Here is a 27166-nt window from a genome sequence, read left to right on the forward strand (position 1 = left end):
CAACTCCATGCAACTCTAACACTGAATAAGGCCAAAGTATCTACACGGAGACTACACTACCATGTCTACCCAAAAACAATACTAAAATACTCTACTAATGACCAATATAAAACACATCTACAGGAGGAAGTCTCTCTCCTCAAAGCCCACTCCAGAGTAATAGAAGCAACTGCTTTACAGGATGATCAGACATCAACATAGAGATACTAGAAATACAAAAAAAAACAAGAAAATATGACACAGGAATACAGAAATTCTAAAGTACCAGATCCCACAGAGCAGGAAACCCTTGAAATGACTGAAAAGGAATTCCAAGCAACAATCTTAAGGACACTCAATGAGACAGGAGAAGACTCAGTTAGACAACATAATGAAATGAGAAAAAGGATCCAAGATATGGAGAAAATTTACAATGAGATAAATGCCTTAAAAAATAATGTGGCAGAACTAGAACTGAAGGATTCATTTGACAAAATAAAAAACATAACTTGAGAGCTTAAGCAGCAGGTTACTTCAAGCAGAAGAGAGAATTTTTGATTTTGAAGATAGTCTTTTCAAAATAACCCAGACCAAAACAAAAATTTTTTTTGAAATGAAGAAAATCTAAGAGAGCTAGCAGACAACTTGAAGCATGCAAACATCCAAATCATGGGTGTTCTGGGAGGAGTAGAGAAAGGAAAAGGCATTGAAAACCTATTCAATGAAATAATGGTAAACTTCCCAGGTATAGGGAGAGACATGGACCTTCAGATCCAAGAGGCTCAAAGATCTCCAGACAGATTCAATCCAAAAGGCCCTCTCCAAGAAACATTATAGTCAAACTGGCAAAGCTCAAAGACAAACAGAAAAATCTTAAAAACAGAAAGTGAAAAGCATCAAATCATCTATAACCCCCATCAGATTAACAGTAGAATTCACAACAGAAACTCTACAGACCAGAACAAAACAGGATGATATATTCAAAGTAGTAAAAGAAAAAAACTGCCAGCCAAGAACTCTATACCCAGCAGGGCTATTCTTCAAAAATGAAGGAGAAAGTGTATTTCCCAGACAAAAACCTCAGGAGATCACCACCATGCAACCAGCCCTGTAAGAAATCCTCAAGGGAGTCTTGCAATTGGAATCTGAAAGATGATAATCACTACCATGAATACACAAGAATAAAACCCACTGGTAGAACAAAAATGCAAATGAGAAAGAGAAGGAAACTGTATCTTACCACCTCAAAAAACCCAATAAACACAGAAGACAAACAATAAAAGGGGCAGAAAGGAACAAAAGACATTTAAAATATCTAAACAAAAATCAATAAAATGCCAAGAATAAGACAATACCTTTCAATAACAACCCTAAAAGTAAATGGATTAAATTCCCACTCAAAAGACACAGACTGACTGACTGGATTATTAAAAGCTAGACCCAACTATATGCTGTGTTCAAGAGACTGACCTCACCTATAAAAACACACTCAGAATAACAATGAAGGGATGGAAAAAGATATACCATGCAAATGGGTGCCAAAACTAAGCAGAAGTAGCTATTCTTTTATCAGATAAAATAGACTTCAAACCAAAAACCATTAAAAGAGACAAGGCCACTATGTAATGATGAAGGGATCTATCCAGCAAGAAGACATAACAATCATAAACATATATGCACCCAACACTGGAGCATCCAGATATATAAAGCAAACACTATTAGACCTAAAGAAAGAGACAGACCCAAATGTGGCAATACCTGGGGACCTGAACAACCTTCTCTCAGCACTGGACAGATCATCTGGGCAACAGTCAACAGAGAAACACAGAATTTAAACTACACTTTAGACCAACTGGATGTGGCAGATATCTCTGAACATTTCATCTAAGAACTACAGAATATACATTCTTCTCATCAGCACATGGAACATTCTTTAAGAAAGACCACATGTTAGGTCAAATAGCAAGTCTTAACAAATTTTTAAAACTAATATCAATTCAAGTATCTTTTCAGACCACAATGGATTAAAACTATAAATCAGCAACAAGTGAAACTTTGGAAACTATACAAATACATGGAAATTAAACAACATGCTCCTGAACAACCAATAGGTCCAAGAAGAAATTAAACTGGAAATCAAAACGTTTTTTGAAACTAATGAAAATAAAGACACATCATACCAAAACCTGTGGGAAACGGCAAAAGCAATAGTAAGAGGGAAGTTTATTGCAATAAATACTTACATCAAAAGAAAAGAAAGATTTCAAATAAACAACCTAATGCTACACCTCAAATAATTAGAAAAACAAGAACAATCCCCAAATTAGTAAATGGAAAGAAATAATTAAGATCACAGCTGAACTAAATAAAATGGAGACCCAAAAAATGACAAAAAAGATGAATGAAAGAAAAGTTGGTTTTTTGAGAAGATAAACAAAATAGACAAACCACTAGCTAGGCTAACTAAAAAAAGAAGTGAGAAGACCAAAATAACAAAAATCAGAAATGAAAAAGGAGACATTACAACCAATACCACAAAAATACAAACAATCCTTAGAGGCTATTATAAACAACTACACACCAAGAAATTTGAAAACCTGGAGGAAACAGATAAGTTTCTGGACACATACAAACTACCAAGACTGAACCAAAAAGAAATAGAAAACCAAAACAGACCAATAACAAGCAATGAGATTGAAGTAGAAATCAGCAGTCTCTCAACAAAGAAAAGCCCAGGGCCTGATGGCTTTACTGCTGAATTCCACCAAATCTTTAAGGAGGAATTAATACCAATTCTCTCCAAAGTATTCCAAAAAATTCAAACAGAGGCCATTCTCCTAAACTCATTCTATGAGGCCAGCATCACCCTGATACTAAAACCAGACAGAGATACACGAAAAAAGATAACCTTAGGCCAATATCTCTGAAGAATATTAGCAAACAGAATACAGCAAGACATCTAAAAAATTATACACCATGATCAAGTGGGATTCATCCCAGGGATGCAAGGATGGGTGAACATACACAAGTCAATAAATGTGATAAACCATATCAACAAAATCAAGAACAAACAACATATGATTATCTGAACAAACACAGAAAAAAAGTCTCAGCAAATTAGGTACGGAAAGAAAATATCTCAACACAACAAAAGCCATATATGACAAACGCACTGCCAATATCATCCTGAATGGGGAAAAGAACTTTTAAGAACAGGAACAAGACAAGGATGCCCACTCTTACCACTCCTATTTAATATAGTATTGGAAATACTAGCCAGAGCAATCAAAGAAGAGAAAGAGCATCCAGAATGGAGAAGATGATGTCAAACTGTCCATTGCTGATGACATGATCCTATATAGAGAAAAAACTTTTAGAGCTGATAAACAGCTTCAGTAAAGTTGCAGGATACAAAATCAACATACAAAAATCAGTAGCATTTTTATACTCCAACAATGAGCTAGCAGAAAAAGAAATCAAGAAAGCAAGCCCATTTAGCATAGTCGCCAAAAAAAATAAAATACCTAGGAATCAATTTAAACAAGGAGGTGAAAGATCTCTACAGTAAGAACTACAGATCACTGCTGAAAGAAATTAAAGAGGACACAAAAACATGGAAAGACATTCCATGCTTTTGGATTAGATTAACATTGTGAAAATGTCCATATACCCACAGTGATCTACAGATTCAGTGAAATCCACATCAAAATACCAATGGCATTTTTCACAGAAATAGAAAGAACAATCCTAACATTCATATGGAACAAAAAAAGACCCTGAATAGCCAAAGCAATCCTGATTAAAAAAAAGAAACAGCTAGGGACATTACACTACCTGACTTCGAATTATACTACAAAACTATATTATGATAACCAAAACAACATGACACTGGTGTAAAAATAGACACTTGGACCAATGGAACAGAACAGAGAACCCAGAAATCAACCGAAATAATTAGAGCCAACTAATCTTTGACAAAGGCAATAAGAACATACCTTAGGGAGAAGATTGTCTCTTCAATAAATGGTGCTGGGAAAAGTGGACATCCACATGCAGAAGAATGAAACTAGACCCATACATCTCGCCATACCAAAATGAACTCAAAATAGATTAAAGACTTAAACGTAAGACTTGGAACTATAAAACTCTCAAAAGAAAACATAAAGGAAACACTTATGGAAGGAAGTAGAACTGGGCAAAGAAAGTACAGGCAAGAAAAGAAAAAATAAATAGGATTATATCAAACTAAAAAGCTTCAGCACAGCAAAATAAACAACAGTGCGAAAAGACAAGCTACAGAATGGGAGAAAATATTTTTAAACTAAGCATCGACAGGGATTAATATCCAGAATATACAAGGAATTCAAACAAATTAACAGTAAAAAACAAACAAACAAACAAACAAAAACAGGTAGCCTAATTAATAAATGTGTAAAGGAGCTAAGTAGGCATTTCTCAAAAGAAGATATACAAATGGCCAACAGACACAAGAAAAAAAGCTCAGCATCACTAAACATCAGGGAAATGCAAATCAAAACCACACCAAGATATCATCTCACCCCGATCAGACTGGCCATTATCAAAAAGATAATAAAAAATGCTAGCAAGGATTCAGAGAAAGAGGAACCCTCCTACACTGTTGGTGGGACTGTAAATTAGCACAGCCATATGGAAAACAGTACGGAGGTTACTGAAACAACTATAGATAGAACTGCCATATGATCCAGCAATCCTACTCCTGGGTGCTGGGTGTATACCCAAAGGAATGGAAACCATCATGTCAAAGGGATACCTGCACTCCCATGCTTATCATGGTTCTATTTAAAATAGCCAAGAGTTGGAACCAACCTAAATGTCCACCAACAGATGACTGGATAAGGGAAATGTGGTATATATACACAATGTAATACACTCCACCACAAAAAAGAATGAAATTCTGCCAATTGCAGCAACATGGATAAACAAAATTATGTTAAGTGAAATAAGCCAGGCAAAGAAAGAGAAACACTACGTCTTCAATCATAAGTGGGAGCTAAAAAAATAAACAAATAAATAAAAAAAAGAAAGGAGGATATAACAACCACATAATTCACTGATCTTTCAAAAAGAGAGAACAGTACTAAGGCCACCAGAGGTGGGAAAGGAGGATGGGGAGAGGGGTTAGTGAGAAATTGGTAAAGGGCCACAAACAATCATTACTTTGTGTAATGTTGAATATACTAATTATCCTGATTTGAACATCACATATCGCACACAGGTATTGATAACCAACACTGTACCCCACAGATATGTACGATCATGTTTCAATAAATTAATTTTTAAAAAAGAAAAAAATTTGATTGTAAAACTTGACAATTTTACAGACAGCAGATAAAATTCATAACTAATTACAAGCTGGGTTACTATAAAAATTAAACTGTGCAGTGTTAACCTTTCTGCTCTGGTAATGGCCAAAGTGATGATTAAATGCATCATATGAGATGTTGGCGAGCAATACAGTAAACACTTTATTCCTAACCAATTTGTCGTATCCCCTCCACTTTCTCACATTATTCTTTGCAACAGGCCACAGAATTTGTTGCAATGTGTCTAGCATTAAGAATCTGTGAAAGCAACCCAATTCTAGTAACTCTATTTTATTTTGTAAAAATTGCTGGTCTCACCCACAAAATTGATTTCATGACTCAGAGCATATTCATAACTTCAACTTTACTGGATAATGCCAAATTGCTCTCCAAAAGTAATTATACCGATTTGTTTCATCACTGTTCCATACCCTCACCTATGCAACCCACCTTTTTAAATTTCCTATTCTGATGGGTGCAAAATGGTATCTCATTGAAGTTTTAAGTTACATTTCCATAAACTCTGGTGAGATTGGGAATCTTTTCTTGTGATTACTGGCCATTTGGGTTTCTTCCTCTGTGAGCTGCCTGTTCAACATGTATGTATCCTTTGCCTCTTTTTCGAATTTGTAGTCTTTTTCTTCTTGCTTTGTACTTAGCTATTTTTGATATTAATTACTAGATGGATGAAGAGATACACACATGCACATAAACACACACGCACCAAACACTTTTTTCTCTGTGGTTTTTTCAGTTTGTACATTTTCTTTGTGGTTTTTTCATTCTGTAGGTTTTTTCTTTTCCTGAATTGATTTTAGTTTTATTGTCATTAGGTTTATCAAATTTTTCTTTTGTGGTTAGTACTGCTTTATACAAAAAACTATTCCCTACCCTTAGGTCACACAGATATTCTCCTATAATGTGTTCTAAAAATTTCTTCTTCACTTAGAGTCTTTAATCCGTTTGGAATTCTGTTTTGTATATTATGTGAGATAAGTATCTAATTCCTGCCCCTCCCCCCATATAGATGCCAAATTACCCAGCACTGATTATCGAGTAGTCCCATCCTTCCTTTCTAATTTGTAATGGCATCTCCATTTTAGAGAGGGAATACAGCAGAGTGAGTAATTAAAAACTGGGCACAGACTTCATGAATATGACCCCCAAAGCATGGGCAACCAAAGGAAAAATAAACAAATGGGATTATATCAAACTAAAAAGCTTCTGCACAGCAAAAGAAACAATTAACAGAGTTAAAAAACAACCAACAGAGTGGGAGAAAATATTTGCAAAATATACATCTGACAAAGGATTAATATCCAGAATACACAAGGAACTGAAACAATTTTACAACAAAAAAACAAGTAACCCAATTAAAAAATGGGCAAAAGAGCTAAATAGGCATTTCTCAAAGGAAGATATACGAATGGCCAAAAGACACATGAAAAAATGCTCAACATCACTCAACACTCGGGAAATGCAAATCAAAACCACACTGAGATACCATCTAACCCCAGTTAGGATGGCTAAAACCCAAAAGACTGTGAACGATAAATGCCGGCAAGGTTGTGGAGAAAAAGGAACTCTCATACATTGTTGGTGGGACTGCAAAATGGTGCAGCCTCTATGGAAAATGGTATGGAGGTTCCTCAAACAATTGCAGATAGATCTACCATACGACCCAGCTATCCCACTGCTGGGAATATACCCAGAGGAATGGAAATCATCAAGTCGAAGGTATACCTGTTCCCCAATGTTCATCGCAGCACTCTTTACAATAGCCAAGAGTTGGAACCAGCCCAAATGTCCATCATCGGATGAGTGGATATGGAATATCTACACAATGGAATACTACTCTGCTATAAAAAAGAACAAAATACTGCCATTTGCAACAACATGGATGGACCTAGAGAAAATTATATTAAGTGAAACGAGTCAAGCACAGAAAGAGAAATATCACATGTTCTCACTTATTTGTGGGAGTTAAAAATAAATAAATACACAAATAACCTGGGGGGTGGGGGGGGAGGGAAGAAGACACAACAATTATAATTCCTTGAAATTGATATGACAAGCAAACAGAAAGGAGTTTGTTGGGAGGGATGGGGGGAGAAGGAGGAGGGAGGGAGGTTTTGGTAATGGGCCACAATAATCAACCACATTGTATATTGATAAAATAAAATTAAATTAAAAAAATTTTTTTTAATTAAAAAAAAAATGGTAGTGTATCAGTTCACCACACACAAAAAAAAGAAAATCATTTTAAGATTTCATCTTCAATGTCTAGAAGTAACTTAAAATTTAAAAAAATAGTTCTAATAAGGATTAAAATTTGAAATGCTCACAAATACTTGTTTTTAATTACATAACCCAGTAGACTCATGAATGTAATAGTTCTAAAATCTTTCCAGTGCTAAAACTTAATTATACATTTAAAATTCACTGCAGCCTATCTCACAAAAAGGAGACAGGGCAGTTCTACACCACAAGAAAATTTATTGCCAGAACAGATAGGGGACCTGGCAAAGGATACAGTCAATCATGATACTAAAGAAATAAAAAGGACATGAACAAAACCTAGCTTTCCCTTTCTCCTAATTTATATATGTCTCCTTATTTATGAAGTAATATATTACAGAACTTCTATCACTGGAAATATTAAGAAATTTCTATCACCTTAAGTCACTTGGCTCTGTAAATATCACGCAAGGGATATGTCTTAATCTTGAAGAAAGAAACAACTTAAATGAGAACCTAAAATACGGATTATACAGAATTAGATGTATGTGTATATATGCAAGATATTTACAGTTTTCTCCTAAATGAAAAGCAGATACACATACATTACACATTATACATTTCAATTTTTAAAAATTCCTGATGTTTATCTATGGCCTTTACAATCTCATTTTTTCCCTTGATCCTGCTTTTATTCTACGTATAACAATTACAAATTATTTAGGAAGAAGAATGGGTAAACAGGTGGATGGGAAAGGATTCAAGTGGTCAGGACAAAAAGTAAGGGATAATCATGGGCTATATATTAGAAAAGATTAATGTACTTTAAAACAACTAATAATTATTTAAAGATATCCATGAAATAGAGAACATTAGGTAAAAAAAACTAAGGGGCATAATTTATACCACAATATTGAAGAAAAGTTATGTTAAGTTAAAGTTTGGGAGAGGGTGCCTATAACTTATGCAGGAAGATGAAGAGGCATGAAATAGAAAGGTGAAGAGGGGAATGGCTCATGAAAAAAATACATCAGTTGACAGTAACCCAAAATAGCAGGAAAAGCAATGGATTATTATTCAAATATGAACCATTTTGTTGTCTTTGTATTTGAATGTTTCTGTTCTCATCTAATTTTCCTTTCTGACTGTGCTTCAGTTTTTCTCCTGACTAGTTACCCTCTCAGCATGCTTAACTGATACTGATAGGAGTCATTTTGAATAAAATGCCCTACAATTTGGCATTGCCAGAGTATCATTTTGTTTTTCCTTTAACCAAAATTCAGAAGCGGTCATTTTTTGATTAACCACAATGAACAAATTCGCCTCTCATTTTTACACATGACCTACTCCTGCACTTGGGAAAAATGCTTCCGTGAGGAACAGGTTCTTAAGCTGCCTCAAAGATGTCAGGTTGTCATCCTGGACTGATTTTTTGCTAATTTCCCTGGTATTATAATTCTTATGGTAAATTACATGGCAATAATTTGGAATATTCGACCCGTAAGAAAAAATTTTAAAAACCATTAAAGAAGGAGGCAGTCCTACAAGCAGGCTGCATTCTTTTCTTCACCACAAAATGTTCATGCCAAATAAGAGTGAGGCATTATCTATGGCTATCATAGCAACATTGCACAATGCTAAATCGCTCTCAAGTCTTCCTTCCCTAGGCAGAGACCTATCTGCTGCCTCTGTAGTACACTGTACACTATACCTAAAAAATCTATCTATCCATCCTAGTCAATAAGATTCCTTTTCTGTCAGGCAAATCAGATCATCTCATGTAGGTACAGCCTTTCCTGATTACTAAAAACGTAAAAACTCATCTATTACCCTAATGATACCCTCCTGAAGCCTCAGGGCCTCTACTGCCACTGAATTTTACATAATATCTTTTCTATTTTTGTGATTTCAAAAGTTCTGGCCACTCTCTGGGTTCATAGCATACATTACTAGACATGTGCCCTTGTGCAAGTTAATGATCTTTCTTATGCCTATATTATTTATGAAAAGGGAAAAATAAAAAGTACATTTCTTACAGTATTATGAGGAATAAATGATATATAGTACCTGGCCAGAATAGTGGTTCCCTCTGGCAGGGGTGGGGAAGGACGTGGCGCTATGAGGTCAAAATTATCTGGGAAGGGGCAGGAGAGAACCTGTGATGATGGTAATGTTCTATATTTGATACAGGTTTGGATAACATAGATCTATGCATTTGATAAAATTCAGTGAATGTACACTTATAGTTTGTGCATTTTATGTAAATTTTAGCTCAGAAAAACTACAGATAAATATTTAACTCTACTTAATGACATCCATGCTAAAATATTTGGGGGAAAGTATGTTGATGTCTGCAGCTTACTTTGAAATACATCAAAAAATAAGATGGATGGACATAGGGTGGAGTGAAGCAAGTAGAGTAAAATGGTACAATGTAGGTGGTGGGTAAATTAGTGATTTGCTGTAATTTTGAAATTTTCACAATAAAATGTTGAAAAAAAAAATAGCACCTGGTACAGAGTAAGCACTAGTCAATGATAGCAAATAACTATTTTTGGCTGAAGAGAGATGAACAGGAGGTCACATAACTTAATCTATTAGATCTTTCAAGAGAGAAGAAACTGCTAATCATGATTTACTTAATCAAAAAGGAATCTCTTCAGCATCTTTATATAAAAATCAATTATTTCCTTAAAGGAAAAAAACAGATTATCAACACATGATTCAGGTAGTTACAGTTAATAGAAGTGACACATATAGGGAAAGCAATTATTAGAATAGGGTAGATAGAAAGAGAAGATAAAAAGCAAGTATAATTGTACTATACAACAAATCTACCTCAAACAGTTTTCTATTTATTGAATACTTCTAATGATGTGCTACTTAAAAAAAAAAAATCCAACTTCCTACACATTATCTAAAAAACGCTGTTAACAAATTCAGTTGTAGTGCTGAAAATGCTTCAATTTGTCATGCCTAAAGATGCACTACTAAAATATCAAGATTATTTTATTTTATATAACTTACACTTAAGTTATAGATTATAGGTGGAGGAATCAGAACAAAACACCCCAATATATGTTGAGTTCCACAAGGTTGTTAACTTAGGACTTGCAACTAATCTACCCAACAGAGCTGAAAAATACTTTCAGCAAGAGAGCATGGGTACTGTAGAAAATGGAAAGGGAAAGTGAAGCTGGATGTGGGGGGAAATTCTCATGGAAATTAACTTCAGGTTATGAAATAATTGTCGGCACTTTTCCCAGCCTTTGTAACTGGGTTAAGATATTAAATACTAGCTTAAGTGGGTAATGATCAAAAAAAAATTCAAAACATTCCCTATGCATGTTGAATATACTCACAGTTTCTTGTTCAAATAATTCACTTACTTGATTGTCATTTTCATTATCTTTAATGACCAAATACCTCAATAAATTTAATGAAGCCATAATCCTGTTAATTAAAAATATGTAATTTGTTACTTACAGTATATTTATAATCAACAACTTTAATGAATAAAGTAAATTAATGCCCTGTATAAATATTTATAATTATGTTTGCCATTAGAAACTATTCCCATCAATATATCTTTTGGAGCAGTAAAAACTTATCACTCTTGTTTTCCATTTAAGTTCACAAAATACAATTGTGAAAATTACTATATCATTTTTTCCCTCAAATGAGTCTTGCTACCTTTAATACTTGACAGCACCGCCTCTTGCTTTCTTAATTTTAAGATTCCTTTTGTAAATGATTACAACCACTTCTCAACATCCATTCTAGTACACTGAAAGTGAAATTATATATTGTATACAAAAAACAAACAAAAAACCCAAACACATGAGTTTATAAGTTATATATATGAGGTTCTTAGTTTTTAGTCATAATGCTATAGTTGCAAATCCCTATGCAATTCTGGATACATCAAAGGTAAAAATAATAGTGTTGGACATTCATCTGTTTTTGATTTTGTTTCTATATATTATATAATAACTTAAAGTATGAAAATCTTGTGTAATTTATGAATTAGCCATAGAACATAAAATCACAGGAAAATACGTTTCATTAATTTAGATTCCCTAAGCAGAGGTTTCACATTTTATTCTGAATTTACTATTAGTAAACCTTAGTAATGGTCATCTCACCTATCCGAGTTTTGCAGTAAATCTGTTTCAGCCCCCTCTGGAAGAAAGAGTACCAAATCTAGAAGAGAAATCAGCTGTGGTCCTGTAAACCATTTGTTATATGTTGTCTGTAAAGCAAAAGAAAAATTGGGAAAGGCTTTAAAAAACAGCTTGATAAATCATGTGTTTTTCTAATACCTTGACACTATAAAAACAAACTATTAAACATTTAAAATATATACATATTTTTCTAAGTAACAGACTTTATTTTTACAGCAGTTTTAGGTTTACAGAGAAATTGAGCAGAAAGTAAAGATAGTCCCCCCCACACACACACAGTTTTTCCTATTAACATGTTACATTACTGTGGTACATTTATTACAATTATGAACCAATATTGATTATATTACTATTAACGCAATTTTACATTACGATCACTCTTTGTGTTGCACAGTTCTACAGGTTTTGCCAAATGCATAACGCCATATATTCACCGTGACAGCATCATACAGAATAATTTTGTTGCCCTAAAAATTCTCTATGCTCCACCTATTCATCCTTCCCTCCCTTCCTTCCTCCTCTCCTAAACCCTGACAACCATTGAGTCTTAAAATATATATTTTTAACTTTAATTTCCATACTTTCATTTACTTTCCAGACATCTGAAACAAACCCTGCCAGTTAAAAAATATTGGTATTCTCTCTGTTTTCTACATGCAGTTACTAAGTATCCACAAATAGATGAGACTAAATTTCCATTAATTTTTCAGAAGTATATAGCAAAACAAATGAAGTCATGATACAGCTCAAAGAATTAATAAAATTTCAATTTATAGTTAACAAAATTTCCAAATTCAGGGTTTAAAAAAAAAAAAGTAGGGAAAATATATACCTTAATACTACAAATAGAAAAAGACACTAGTGCAAAAATCCACATTAATGTATTCCTCATATGAATATATTACAAAATAAAATAAATTGATAATTGGCAGCTTGGCTATGCTCTTACCTTTAATGACATGTCAATTTGATTTTTAATATTTTGAATAATAAAGGCCTCCACACCCGAGTGATTACTTGTATTCAATAAGCACCTTGAAAGCAAAATTATAGTACATATGAAATTATTCTGGATTGCATTATAATTAAATGGTGATGAAAGTTTTACTAATTCAAATAGGCCATGTGTTATTTCTAGAAATACAAAACCCACACTGAAGACAATTAGCAATGTGATCAACCAATTACAAAGTCACCTGTAATAGTTACTGCTTTCACTAACTGGTAAATTCTATTTATAACTGGATCGTTCCAACAAGAAATTTCTATTAAAACAAATTTGAATCTTTTTATCCATATAGTTGCAATAATTTAACATAGCAAGAATAATAGCCTAAAAACTCCCAAAATTACTTCCTGTGAAAGTACACTAGTGTTTGGTTAGACTAGCTTAATGGCAAAGAAAGGAAAATCAATATGACTAGCTCAAGAAAAAAGGGGGATTTCCTGGTAGAGTTACAAATAGAACAGAACAGGGAAGCTGATATAAGACCAAAGATTTGAGATTTCATAAACCTGCTCTGACTATAAACAGAAATGAAGGATAGGATTAAGAATGCTAATACTGGCTAATCCTAAAGACGACTTTTTAGCATTTTAACATTGTCCCAATTTAAAAAAAAAAAATATTTTTCTTTTCTTTGCCACTGCAAGGCAAACAAATCTGTTTTTAACTCATTTTTTATTACCTAGAACAGGGGTCAACAAATTAAGGTATACAGGCCAAATACAGTCTGCTGCCTGATTTTGTCAATAAAGTTTTATTGGAATAAACCCACCCCCAATACAAAGACAAAGTTGAGCAGTTGCAACAGAGACTGTATGGCCCATAAAGCCTATATTTACTATTTGGTCCTTTAAAGAAAGTTTGTCAATCTTTGACTTAGAGAGTTGCTATAATCTTTTCCACCTCAAACAGTACTACTAGTAAGCTCAACTACTAACTTATAGTGAATAGCCTGTCAAAGTTAACTCTGGAGTCATTACTTCAACTTATAGTGAATAGCCTGTCAAAGTTGACTCTGGTGTCATTACTTCAACTGTGAGTAATGGAGATTATTAATGTATGTAAAGTTCTAGCAAGAGCATCATCAATCTCAGTTTAATCTTTTTTAAGTCTACTTTAAGTTTAGGGTATTTCAATTAATTGAATTGAAATGTATACTATTATTCATAAATATATATGCATATATATATCCATAATATTTGATAACCCCCTCCTCTGCCCATCACAGATAAGAGAATTTATTATAACATGGCTCCCAACTAGAGTTAAATTACATGTAAAACATACTAAAATACTATATCTTAGAATAATTACATGACACTAACTTGGTTTTTAAACAACCACACACTTAGCAATTAACTGTGCATGATACATACCTAAATAATGTATATTTGCCTTGTGCATCCAACTTGTTAATATACAGTTGAAGCATAGCTAAGCCCTTTTTCCTCTAAAATGGAACAAATAACATGGTTACATAAAATGAATAAAGATGTAATTATTTACCAAACTTTCTCATTGTAATTCTTATTATTTAATCCCCAAACATTTACATACCAATGTCTCAATGGGACAAAGTGTCATTACTTTGACTAAGCCCTGGAAATAAAAAAAAATTTTTAATTCAGACATAAATAAATTACATTGAGTACAAATAAACAACTATATTATCAATAGTGATACTAAAAATTCAGAAAAGTGAGGGTAGGAGATTTAAAAGTAAAGCAAATTTATGAGGGGTCTTCCAAAAGTTCACGGAAGAATTCGTATTATCTTTTAATTCAATTTTTGCATGAACTTTTTGAAGTACCCTTGTATTTTCCCCTGAGCCTTTCATTCCACTCTTTGTCTATAGAAAGGTAACTACAATCAATTTGTAAGTGACATTAAGTCGGTGCTGTGTGTTGAACATGTCCCCCAAAGGTTCTTGTGTTGGAGACTTGATCTCTATTGTAAAAGTATTAAGAGGGTGTAAAATCCTATCATGGCAATTGAAAGGTGGAGCCTTTAGGAGGTGATTAGATAGTGAGGACTGTATCCAGTGATGGTTAAATTCATTGACGGTTTAATGGGTTGTCATGGGCGAGGTTCTGATGGCTTTACAAGGAGAGCGACTGAGAGGCTTAGCTCTGTCTTGCTTAAGCCATATGCGATGTGATACCCTGCATTGCTATAGAGAATCATCACCAAGAAAAGCCCTCACCAGATGTGTTTCCTGGACTTTGGACTTCCCAGCCTCTGAAACTAATAAATAAATTTTATTTCTTTATAAATTATCTAGTTTCAGGTATTCTGTTAAAAGCTACAGGAAATGTATTAATACAGTAGAATACTACAGAGTAAGATTTAAAAAGTGAATGGTAATTTTCAATTATGTCTACAGAGGCAAGAAAATGATATCAAACATGCAGAACTATTATCCATTCATTAAAAATAATCAAGATTAACATATTAACAAAAGCCATGTTTTTCTATTTCAATGTTAGAAAAGCCAGTTTCCACACTGACATCTAAGGACCTACTTGGATCTCGTTACTAACAAGAGTGCTAGGCAAAATAAACCATAGGAGGGGAAAACAAAATGTATATTAGTTTTTATAGTAAACAGCCATTGCATGCCTCCAGTGGAGTACTGACAACTTGAGTTAACAAAATGTTAAAGAAGAAAGTTATGCTCTTTCACTAGATGCTGTGCTATCAACTATGGTAACCACTAATAACTATTTCAGTTTAAATTAATTTAAATTAAATTTCAAATTCAGTTTCTTAGTCACACTAACCACATTTCAAGTGTTCATTGTGGCTAGTGGGTTTCATACTGTATAGCACACATAATAAAACATTTCTATCATCATAGGAAGTTCTACTGAACAGCACTACACTAAAGTTTTCAAAAGATATAGAGAAGAAAGTGGGAGAGGAGTCAGAAAAGAACTTTACCTTATTTAAGTTCAGAATAGGCAAGGGGCTATTTTCAAGATTAGAATAGATATTTACTTACCTGAGGTACAGTAAGAAAACTCTTGATTTCTAAGTACTGGTAAAGTAGACTATTGTCTTCTATTCTCGATAAACCATTTTCCAGCAGATCCTACAGATTAAAATATATGCAGACATATATATATGTGAAGTCAACATCTCTATTTGTTGATATGATTATGTATTTGAATTATAATGGGAGCAAATAAATCTTACCAATCCTTTGGAGAACACAGACTCTTCTGTTCTGGAAGAGAATGTTAAAAGTTATCAATATGATTTTATAAACTGTTTAAGAATGATTCTTTATCTTAGGAAAAATTAATCAACAATTGAAATGTAAAGATGTTTTAAATGCATATCATTAAGGAGAAATTCTGTTAAAGAATTTAGTCAAAATTCCATCTTTGGTCTGTCTTTTGATTTGGCTACTGACACCTAAATCTGACCAAAATTAACCTACTCACAGCTTATTTCCTGGTATCAAATCAATAGATATTCGACAGCAAGTACTAAGAAATCAATTATACCTGATATAATGCTATATATTCCAGTTGATTTTTCTATAAAATCTTTTTCAATTCTTTTCATTCAAAAAAGAATTAAATGCATTCCCTTTTTTTTTTAAAAAGGTTTATAATCATTACTATCTAAATATTTAAGATCTATGCCAAAAAATATCTCAGGTTCCAGACATTGTTAATTATTCTAACAATGCAAGAAGTTAACAGTGTTGTTTTTGGCTCAATGACTAAACAGTTTGGAAATCTCAATACAGAACTTAGATTCAAAACAAATATATACTCTTACTGTATGAATAACAGAAACTCAGTAAAATGAATATAAAATCATTAAGAAAAACATAATACAGCAAATTTACAGAGTTAATAACTACTTGTGCCAGGAGACCCTTGGAAATTCCTGCCTTGTAGGACGAGGCTTTGGACATTTGCCATGTTAAAAATCTTCCTTCCCACTAGGAAGAGATGGGATTGATAATCTGTCAGTAGTGTTCCTAGAGGATAATACTGCAAGGCCCTGACTGACTTAAAAAAATAATTTAAACATGTAATAGGCATAGAAAACAAAGCATACAGAGGTTTGTGAAATTCTTAAATTTGTGTCTGGAGAAATTATGCATACCTGTTACATTGCAGTCATTTCTCTTTTTTTTAAGAGAGAAAGTCCTACCTCTTAGAAACTTAATGAGAAAAGCTGTAATTGAATGATATCACTGTCAATAAATAACCTGTTATAAAATGTGGGGTCAAGACCCCTCCTTTCTTTTGATACAGTTCACAGATTGTGTGCATAAAGCAAAAACACAAATGGCTTCCTTTATTGACTGTTCCTCCTTAGATGCAGGAGGATGCAGTGGGGTCGAAGTGTATACCAACTTTTGAAATAAGAGAAAAAACTCAGAAACAGATGACTGGAAAACCCCTTATAAGACAAAAATCTTAATATTATCTTGGTTTTAAAATAAAAAAGACTTTGTTGTAAAATCTCTTTGACTCATTTCTATCTCTCTCATGAATATTTGCTTCACTGCTTTATAAAATAACCAGTTGATTAATTAGGGCCTGGTAAAGAGAAGGTAGTCTCCCCTGATCTTGACAAGGACTATTTTAACACTACTATTTCTGAGATACCATCTAAATGATCTTACCTTTGCAAAAAGACTTCAACATGTCCCATATTAAACTGCAAAAGGTACAATGGGCTGAAATAGAAACAAAACAACAGGAAAAATTATATATACACACACACACCCATATACATACACTTTTGAGAAATTTTATACACATACATACTGTTATAATTGGAATTGTGTACCCCCAAAAAGATACACTGGAGTCCTAACTTCCAGTATTTCAGAATGTGACCTTATTAGCAGATAGGTTTTTATACAGGTAATCAAGTTAAAGTGAGTTCAGTAAGGTGGGCCCTAGTCTAATATGACTGGTGTCCTTATAAAAAAGGGAGATTTGGGCACAGAGACACACACACAGGGAGAATATCATATGAACATGAGGGCAAGAGAACAGGGTAATGCTTCTACAAGCCAAAGAACATCAAAGATTACAAGCAAACCACAGAAGCCAGGGGAGAAGCATGGAAGGGTTTCTCCTTCACAGTCCTCAGAAGGAACCAACCTTCTGAAATACCTTGATCTCAGACCTGTAAGCTTCCAGAACTATGAGACAATACGTCTCTGTTATTTTAATCATCAAGTTTGTAGTACTTTGTTACAGGAGCCCTAGCAAACTAATACACACAAGTAATTTTGGTGGTAGAGTGTGATGCTCAAAAGTACAGGCTCTGGGGTCAGACAGAACTGTGTCTGAACTCCACCTATGCCACTAAGTGGCTGTATGATCTGGTGGTACCTTATCTTGTCTAAGCCTATTATTTTCATCTGTAAAAAGAGATAATGCTCCATTTCATAGGGTTATTATAAACATTAAATGATGTATATAAAGCTATTAACATAATGTTTCATACATGGGGAACATGCACATGGTAGCCATTATTACAATATTTACATACAAACATACCGTAGGTATATTCATATATAAATATGCAAATTCACATGGAGAAATACACCCAATGCCTGCAAGACAAATACACATTCCTTATTATCATGGACCTTAAAGTCCAGATGGTGTTATATTATAAAAGTATATATTTATTTAAAAAATAATTTTGATAGGGCCAGCCCATGGCTCACTTGGGAGAGTGTGGTGCTGATAACACCAAGGCCGCAGGCTCAGATTACTGTATAGGGATGGCCGGTTAGCTCACTTGGGAGAGCGTGGTGCTGACTACACCAAGTCAAGGCTTAAGGTCCCCTTACCAGTCATCTTTAAAAAAAAAAAAAATTAATAATTTTGATAAATTTTATGGGAAAGAAGGAAGGAATTAACAAAGTCAAGCTAATTATAATGGATCAATCTAAATTGGGTCATAAGAGAAGGCTTTCCTCAGAAAGTGATATTCAAGGAGAAAGATAGTTCTAAGCATATACAAAGTCCCTATAGCAGGAAAGTTAATGACACATTGAACAAGAAACCAAAAGAAGGTCTGTGTTACTGAAGCATAGCAAACAAGAGGAAAAGTAGTAGGAGATGAATCAGGACAATAAAGCAGGGAGGAGATCATGCACAAACTTGTCTCATATGAAGGCATTTAGATTTTATTCTCAAAGCAGTAAGAAGCCACTAAAGGGTTTTAAGTAAGGGATTTCTTTTCAATCTTCACTTTCTAGTGTGTTGAGAATGGGTTAGATTAAAAAGAGAGTGAGACATAAATATCCACTAAGGACTACAGCAGTAATCCAGTGAAGAGATGATGGTACCCACAGGTACCTAGCCAGCTCCCTGCCGTGTAATCCAGGATGGTTCCAAAAGCTTCAAAACAAAGCCCCGTTTAACACTTTCTGACTCTTGTCCCCACCATTCCCTTACAACTATTTCAACACCACTCCTACTCATTACTTGACTACTTCTTGCTTTAACAGATTATAGCAGTAAAAACAGCCTTTACTTACACTTTATCTTAAGTGTATTAGCATGCTGATATGCATATATTGGACATTAGATAAATGAGAGTTGGATAATATTCCTTTCGAATACATGAATAAACCAAACACTAACTCTTACCTTACGACCATTGGAAGTTGATCAATACTGATGCCCTGTACAAATACTAAATATGCCAGGGAAGCCATGGAGTCAGATAATTGTTTCTCTTCTTCTTCCTCAAATTCAAGGTAATCCCAAGTCCTCTTTTTCCTTCCATGATTAAAAATCATTTTGGGGAAAGGGTGTCCAATTGCTGATAAAAAACCCTATGAAATGGATAAAAAAAAAAAAAAGCTATAGCAGACAGACTCAAAAGTGACCCTACATATTCACACCCTGTGTAATCCCTTCCCCTTGAGTGTGGGTGGGACCTGTGAGACTTGCTTTTAACCAATAAGAATAAGGCAAGATATCTCTGCTGTGATTACATTTTATGACAAAAGTGAAGGGATTTTTGCAGATGTAATTAAGGCCCCAAATCAGTTGATTCTGAGTTATGCAGAAAGGAGACTACTCTGGGTGGGCCTGACTTAATCAAGTAGCGGTTTTAAAAATGGTCCAGGCCTTTCCTAAGAGTCAGAAAGTCTCCTTTGTTGGCTTCGAAGAACTAAGCTGCCATGTTATGACAGGGTCTATCAAGAGAGCTACATGGCAAGGGACTACATGCAGCATCTAGAAGCTGAAAGCGGTCCCTGGCTTACAGCCAGCAAGGAAGTGGGGACCTCAGTCCTATAGCTTCAAGGAGTTGAATTCTGCCAACAATCTGAGGGAACTTGGAAGTGGAACTTTCCCCAGGTAAACTTCTGATAAGGCTGCAGTCCCAGCCAACAACTTGGCCTGCAGCCTGATAAGAGCCTGAGCAGAGGGCCCAGCTAAACTGGCTGGGCTCCTAATCCACAGAAACTGAGAGACAACAAAGGTGGGTTGTTTTAAATTGCTAAGTGTGTGGGAATTTGTTACACAGCAATAGAAAACTAATACAGAAGCCAACATCAAAATCATGTTTTAAGTAAGCATGTATATAATGGTTTCTAAATCAATTCAGAATCATAATTAAAAGCACATGCACAAATGAGTTTTGTTGACAGTCAAATGCCCTAACTGCGAGATGGAGGACTCTGAAGTGAACAAAAGAAAATCATTTTACATTTAAAAATATTTTTTAAAGTGCTTCAGACATAGAGACAGGAAGTAAAATGGTGGGTGTCAGGAGATAAGGGCAAGGGAGAACGGGAAATTACCGTTTAATGGGTACAGAGTTTCAAGTGAGATGAAAAAGTTCTGGAGATGGATAGTAATGATGGTTGTGCAACAATAGAAATGTACTTAGTGCCACTAAACTGTACACTTAAAAAAGGTTAAAATGGTAAAAATTGTTTTTATTTTAATTTAAATTTTTTAAAATTATTATTTAAAGAAATTTATTTTTAACTGAAATGTATTGATTGTGCATATTTATGGGGTATAGAAATTGTATTTCGATACCTGTATACAGTGTGTGATGATCAAATCAGGGTAACTAGCATATTCATCGTAGCAAAACTTTTTCATTTTTTTGTAATAAGAACACTTGAGATCTCTCTTCTAGCCATTTGATAACATACAATAAATTATTCTTAATTATAGATGCCTAGCACTACTGTGCTATGGGTTGAATGTGTTCCCCCAAAGTTTCATGTATTAGAAACTTAATCCCCACTATAACAGTGTTAAGGGTGGAAATCCTAAAATGAAAGATGAGGCCTTTAAGAGGTCAATAGATTGTGAGGACTGCACCCTTGTGAATGGATTGATCTATTATGGACTAATGGGTGTGGTTTTGATGGCTTTATAAGGAGAGCAAGTTTGAAACTTAGCTCTCTCTTGCTCAAGCCATTTGCCACGTGAAACCCTGCATTGTTGTAAAGAGTCACCACCCACCAAGGCCCTTACCAGATGTGTTTGGACTTCCCAGCTTCCAAAACTGTAAGAAATAAATTCTATTTCTTCATAAATTACCCAGTTTCATGTGTTTTGTTATAAGCAACGGAAACTAATACATACTGTATACCACTAGAACTTATTTTTTTATATCTCAATGTAATTTTGTGTCCATGAACCAACTTCTCCCTATCCCCTCCCCACCTTCCTTTCTCAGCCACTAGTTACTATAATTCTATCTACTAGTAAAAGCTCAACTTATTATTTATTTTTTAGCTCCCACATATGAGTGAGAACATGCAGTATTTACCTTTCTGTGCCTGACTTATTTCACTTAACATAATGTCTTCCAGGTTCATCCAGCTGCTGCAAATGGCAAGATCTCATTCTTTTTCAAGTAGTATTCCATTGTGTACATATCCCACATTTTCATTATCTATTCATCTGTCAGTGGACACCTAGGCTGATTCCATATCTTGGCTATTGTGACTAGTGCTCTAATAAACATGGGGGTGCAGACATCTCTTCACTATGTCAATTTTGTTTCCTTTAGATAAATACCCAGCAGTAGGACTACTGGATCATGTGGTAGTTCTATCTGTAGTTTTCTAAGGAACCTCCGTACTGTTTTCCACAATGGCTGTACTAATTTACATTCTCACCAACAGTGTGTAAGAGTTCCCTTTTCTCTGCATCCCCACCAGCATTTGTTATTTTTATCACCATTCAAACTGGGGTGAGATGATACAGCATGTGGTTTTGATTTGCATGTCCCTGATCATTAGTGATGTTGAGCATTTTTTCATACATTTGTTGGCCATTTGTATGTCTTCTTTTGAGAAATGTCTGTTCAGGTCATTCGCCCATTTTTTAATTGGATTGTTTGTAAAAAAGTAAATTTTTAATGTATACCACATGTTATGTTTTATAACATGATTTACCACAATTTTTAAAAAGTGCTTCAGAGATATTTAACAGCAAGAGTAAACCAACTACTCAAATGAAGAATACTCTAGGAACAGTGCTTCACTGAACACTGTCTGCCTAGATAGAGAGCGGGCTAGAGGAACACTCGTCAGCGGCAGCAGGGTCTGAGGAAACAGTGCTGCTATCTCAGGTCATATGGGCTCTCATGCCATAGAAGAAATAGAAGCATCCTTGCATGAGTGGACAGAACCACAGAGTTAAAGCTTTATGCTCAGGAAACACAGGGTCACCCCTATGCCTCTTATACTATTTCTAATTTTATACTATACTAAAAAGCACCTGACCTACAGAATCCATAAGAACTGATTTTCCGTTTTGGCTCTACCACTTACTAGCTGTGTGACACTGGGTGAATTACCTAATCTCTCTAAGCCTCAGTTTCCTTATCTAGAAAATGACATAATACCTATGTCAAAAACTTACTGAGCAGCTCCACAGAAAGGTATAGTTGTGCATTGCTTAATGACAGCGATACTGAGAAATGCATCATTAGACGATTTTGTCATTTTACTCAAACCTAGATAGTATAGCCTACTACACAACTCCAGCTCCATTATAATCTTATGGGACCACCATTGTATACATGGTCCATTGCTGACCAAAACGTCATTATGTGATACACAACTGTATAAGAAAGTTAAGGTCACAATAAACTACTGTATAGAAGTTAAAAGGGAATGAATGACAAAAATAGCTAAATTAGAATGAATACTGACCTTCCACAATATTCACTCCTTTACTCAATAAACACTTAGATTACAAGTACTGGGCCTGATATTGTGAGGAATTATAAAGCCAAATAAGACTTTTCCAGCCTTCAGGGAGTTAAAATCTGCTAATCTCAGATGGTTTCATTAGTCATTTCAGAACACAAAAAGGAGCCACAGAAAATCATTCTGTCAAAAAAGACTGCTATTCAGCTACCAGATGCTAAATATATACTGCTCTACTAACTCTCAAAGCCATGCATTCTTGTTACTGCTACCAGACAAAAAGTTTATTGCACTCAGATTCCAAACATCCTCTTAATCATGAAGCTCCATTTCTTTATTCCGGAGTGCTACATGTGTTTTCCAGAGTAAAGTAGCCTTTTAAAAAATCATCACTCGTAATTAGATTCTACAGTGCTGCTCTGGATATCTGGGGTCCAACCTGTGCCCAAATCAGGGTCTTCACTATCTATCCACACACCATCCAGCAGTCTTGCTCAGGCCTGACCCACACCTGCCACTATGCAATTTCTCAAACGTCACTGCAGCCTCTGTCCTTTCAGGAATGTTCTTATGCTACACCTTTTGGGACATTCAAGCAATTCTGTACCAAAATAATTTGTGCTAAAGTAGGGATGGCTGTCACCAGTCAATCCCAATCACACCACATTTACCAGTACTTCTCTGGCATAGCAGAAGGCATCTCCTCACTTATTCTCCTACCTGACTCACCTCCACTACATCTTTTTTCTTTTTGTTTTTGGTGGCTGGCCGGTACAGAGATCGAATCCTAGACCTTGGTGTTATCAACTCTAACCAACTCTAACCAACTAAGCTAACCAGCCAGCCTTACTTCCACTTCTTGATTGTTTCATACTTCTTCACTGCTGGCTCTTTCTACTTGTAATGCTCCTTCTTCTGTGAGGTTAGGAGCACTCTCCTACATCCTCAACCTCTTCCTAGGATGCTTGCTCTAAACCTGTCTGATATCTGGCAGGAGCTGCTCATTCTTTCACATCTTTTATATCACAGGGCCAGGAAGGCAGCAGTGGGGCAAGGTGGTATGGATGGAGGCTCAGTATTATCTTGGCTCTCTCTGTGCTCTTCAGCTAAAGCACACTGTCCTGTGAGGCAGATGCCATACTGTTCTTTTTTCTGTCACATGCTGACTTCCTGGTTATTTCCTCACATTCACTCAAGACTTTGGCACCTGTTCACAATCTTTTTCTCTACCTAACTCCTGCTATGATCCTGGGAAATCTGAATGTTCAACAGGCCAGCCTCATGGATCTTGATTTCTAAATTCTAGTGACCTTTACTTCTAAACCATTTCAGCACCTAATCCCATCCTGGATCTCTGTCAACATTTGGAAGCATTCCATATCAGATACTTTAAACTCCAATATCCCATTTTCTGACCACAACCTCTTGTATTATCTTTCCTACCAATCTGCTTTTATACCTCTAACTTCTCCATTCCTGTGATCCCTTCATTTTAAACTATCCATCTCCTCCTAACCCCCCTTCTTTCCCCATCCAACCTGGACCACACATTATTGATCATTTGAACTATTTGTACCCTATATTTCCTTTGGCTACCACTAATGTCAGCCTCAGAAAAATAACTACAATCCACCTCTGTACTTCTACACCCAGGCAGTTGAGTACTATGGGAGAAAAGTGCACAAAAATGCAGACTTATCACCACAGCTGTGGTCTCCAACCACAGTCAAGTGCTCAACTCTATTAACACTTTCATGGTCTTTCACCATCTCTTTCCTTTCCCCTCAGTATTCCAAATCTTTACCGATTTCCTGACCCTTTACTCAATTCACATTTCTACCCTCACCTTCTACTGTGAGATCTTAAGAGATTATCTCTCCCTCATCCAGAAATCTTGAGGTCAGTGGGTTTGATTCCCCTCAATTATAATATCCCATACCTGCTACAAATTTTTCAACATGCATACCCATTCTTACCTCCTCCTCTCCATGATTCCTCTTATGTCCCTGATCCTATGCCCAGCTGTCTGCTTTTGAGCCACATTATTTCAGTTATCCCATAAACACTTCTCTTTTCCCCTATAATGGTTTGCACCCCATCAGCTGATAAACATGCTCAACCCTCCCATCTCTCCCAATACCTCCCTACCCTTAGCCCAGGGCTTCTAGCTATTGCCTCTCTCCTTTCTTACTCATCCAAACTCTTGTAAAGAACAGCTTACACTAGTCATCTTTTTTTTTCTCATTTTTCATTCATTCTTTTATCCACTCCATCCTGATTTTTGTCTCCAACAATGCACTCAAACTATTCTTGCTAAGATTATCAGTGCCATCTTTCTTCCTAAAACCAATGCACTCTTACCTTATAGGCTCTCTCTGCTGCATTTAACAGAATTGATTACTTCTTTCTTCCTGAAACTCTACTGCACAGTTTTTGTGATATTTCTACCACCTCTCTGACTTTTCTTTCTTAGTGTCTTTGGTAAGCTCATCTTAAGTGCTGGTACTCTTTAGGGTTCAGTCTTGAGCCCTTTTCTCTTCTCACTCTGATCTACCTCTTTAGGTGATCTCACCTACTCTTAATAAAAAATTTCTCCTTAAATACTTGTTCTCTCTGGGTATTACAGATCAAGAAATTATTATTAACCTTGTTGGGTGTCATAATGGCATTGTGGTTATGTTTTTTAAAAAGTCCTTATCATTAGAGAAGCATACTGAAAGATTTATGGGTGAACTACATCTAGGACTTGCTATAAAATACTACAGCAAGAAACCAGGGAGGACAGATGAAACAAGATTGGCAAAATGCCGATAATTGTTGAAGCTGGGTAATGAGTACATGGGGGTGTGTTATATTGTTCTTTCTACTTATCTGAATGTTTTTAAATTTCCATAACACATTTTTTAAACCTATTTATTAACAAGACCCTGTGCTCCTTGTTCTGTATACTCAATCTCAATTATTGGCAACTTCATCTGCCCAGTTACTCAAGCAAAAAAACCTTATCCATGACCCATACCTTTTACTACTCTAAATCCAATCAATGACCAAGTTTTGCCAATTAATTACTATAAAGTTCTCAAATCTGCCCTCTCCTGTTCCCGTCATTGCTCACTTGACTCCCAACAGATGACTAACCAATCTTATCTACCTGAATTCACCTTCCATCAAAATGATGAATTCAAAACACAACTTGATTACTCACTCCCTGGTTTAACACCCTTTAATAGTTTCCAGCTTTCATAGCCATCAACTCAAAATAGAGTACACTTACCATATATGGTGGTGTTTATACTGCATCTAGAAGATGATACTGTACTCTAACATTGGCAACAATGAGCAGGCCCCAGACTTTTGTGTGCTCCTGGGAAAATCCTTCACCTCCCCTTCCTCTTCATCACTCACTACTCTCTTCACTACTATCTTGACCATCAGCAGTAACCTTATTATATACTATGTATCCCTATTTATATCAGTCACCAAGTCACCTCTCATCCTCAGAATTTAGTTCCCATAAAGTTCTGGCATTGTCTTTTCTCACCCCTTCTCCTGCTCCTCAAATTTCAGAAACCCTTCAATCACTGCCTCTGGAACTCACAGTCATCAGCAAAATCCATTCTTCTCTATATGGTCTCTTACCTCTTGCTCTAAATGAAATCTGGTTCTCCCATGAAAACAACTGTTTTCTCTGTAACCCTCTCAAAGGGTCATTATTTTTTTCATGCATACACATTGTATCACTGAGCCTGGAAGTATACTTGTTCTCCTTGCTGCTTCTAGACCATTCCCTCTCCTCCTCTTTAAAATCCCTCAGCTCTGAAACTCATGTCTCATGACTTTACCACCCCTACCCCTCCTTGTCGCAGTCATTAAACCCCAAAGTCACTCCATTAATTGGCTTTCCAACATTACTCTTATCATAACTGTGTGTGATTTAAATGTACAATCAAAGATCTTCTAATACACTGAAATATCACATGCTTCATTTTCTCTAATCCAAGATCTAAAGATCTTTGCCTCTACCCTCTCCTTTAGAATATATACTCCCACAGTCATACCCCAGACACTATTAATAACTATAACCTCTCCATAATACTTATTTCAAGCATCCTGTTTTCTAACCTTCTATTTTTTCAGCTCTCTCCTCTTGGAAACATAACTCCAACAATTTGTCAACCACCCCGAGATCTACTACCTAGTGATCCCATCATCTTTTCACTGTCTCTCACAC

At 35.2% G+C, this 27166-nt stretch overlaps 1 protein-coding gene across 2 annotated transcripts in view; it reads right to left on the bottom strand.

Annotated features, from left to right (window-relative positions):
* Positions 1-27166, bottom strand: part of GLMN (glomulin, FKBP associated protein) — a 49782-nt gene that overhangs the window by 10339 nt on the left and 12277 nt on the right. The window contains exons 8-17 of one of the 2 annotated variants that reach the window (XM_063105638.1): positions 19394-19581; positions 17401-17454; positions 15948-15978; positions 15754-15843; positions 14310-14351; positions 14129-14202; positions 12696-12780; positions 11708-11814; positions 10952-11015; positions 7089-7183 (exon numbers count right to left, since the gene is read on the bottom strand). In XM_063105638.1, coding sequence (XP_062961708.1) covers positions 7097-7183; positions 10952-11015; positions 11708-11814; positions 12696-12780; positions 14129-14202; positions 14310-14351; positions 15754-15843; positions 15948-15978; positions 17401-17454; positions 19394-19581 — 822 coding nt within the window. In that variant the 3' untranslated portion in view covers positions 7089-7096. Of the gene's footprint in view, positions 1-7088; positions 7184-10951; positions 11016-11707; positions 11815-12695; positions 12781-14128; positions 14203-14309; positions 14352-15753; positions 15844-15947; positions 15979-17400; positions 17455-19393; positions 19582-27166 lie in introns of those variants that run through there. The other variant, XM_063105637.1, reaches the window with a different exon arrangement.

The sequence above is a fragment of the Cynocephalus volans genome, chromosome 8 (assembly GCF_027409185.1).
Source record: "Cynocephalus volans isolate mCynVol1 chromosome 8, mCynVol1.pri, whole genome shotgun sequence".
In the NCBI taxonomy this organism is placed as follows: Eukaryota; Metazoa; Chordata; class Mammalia; order Dermoptera; family Cynocephalidae; genus Cynocephalus; species Cynocephalus volans.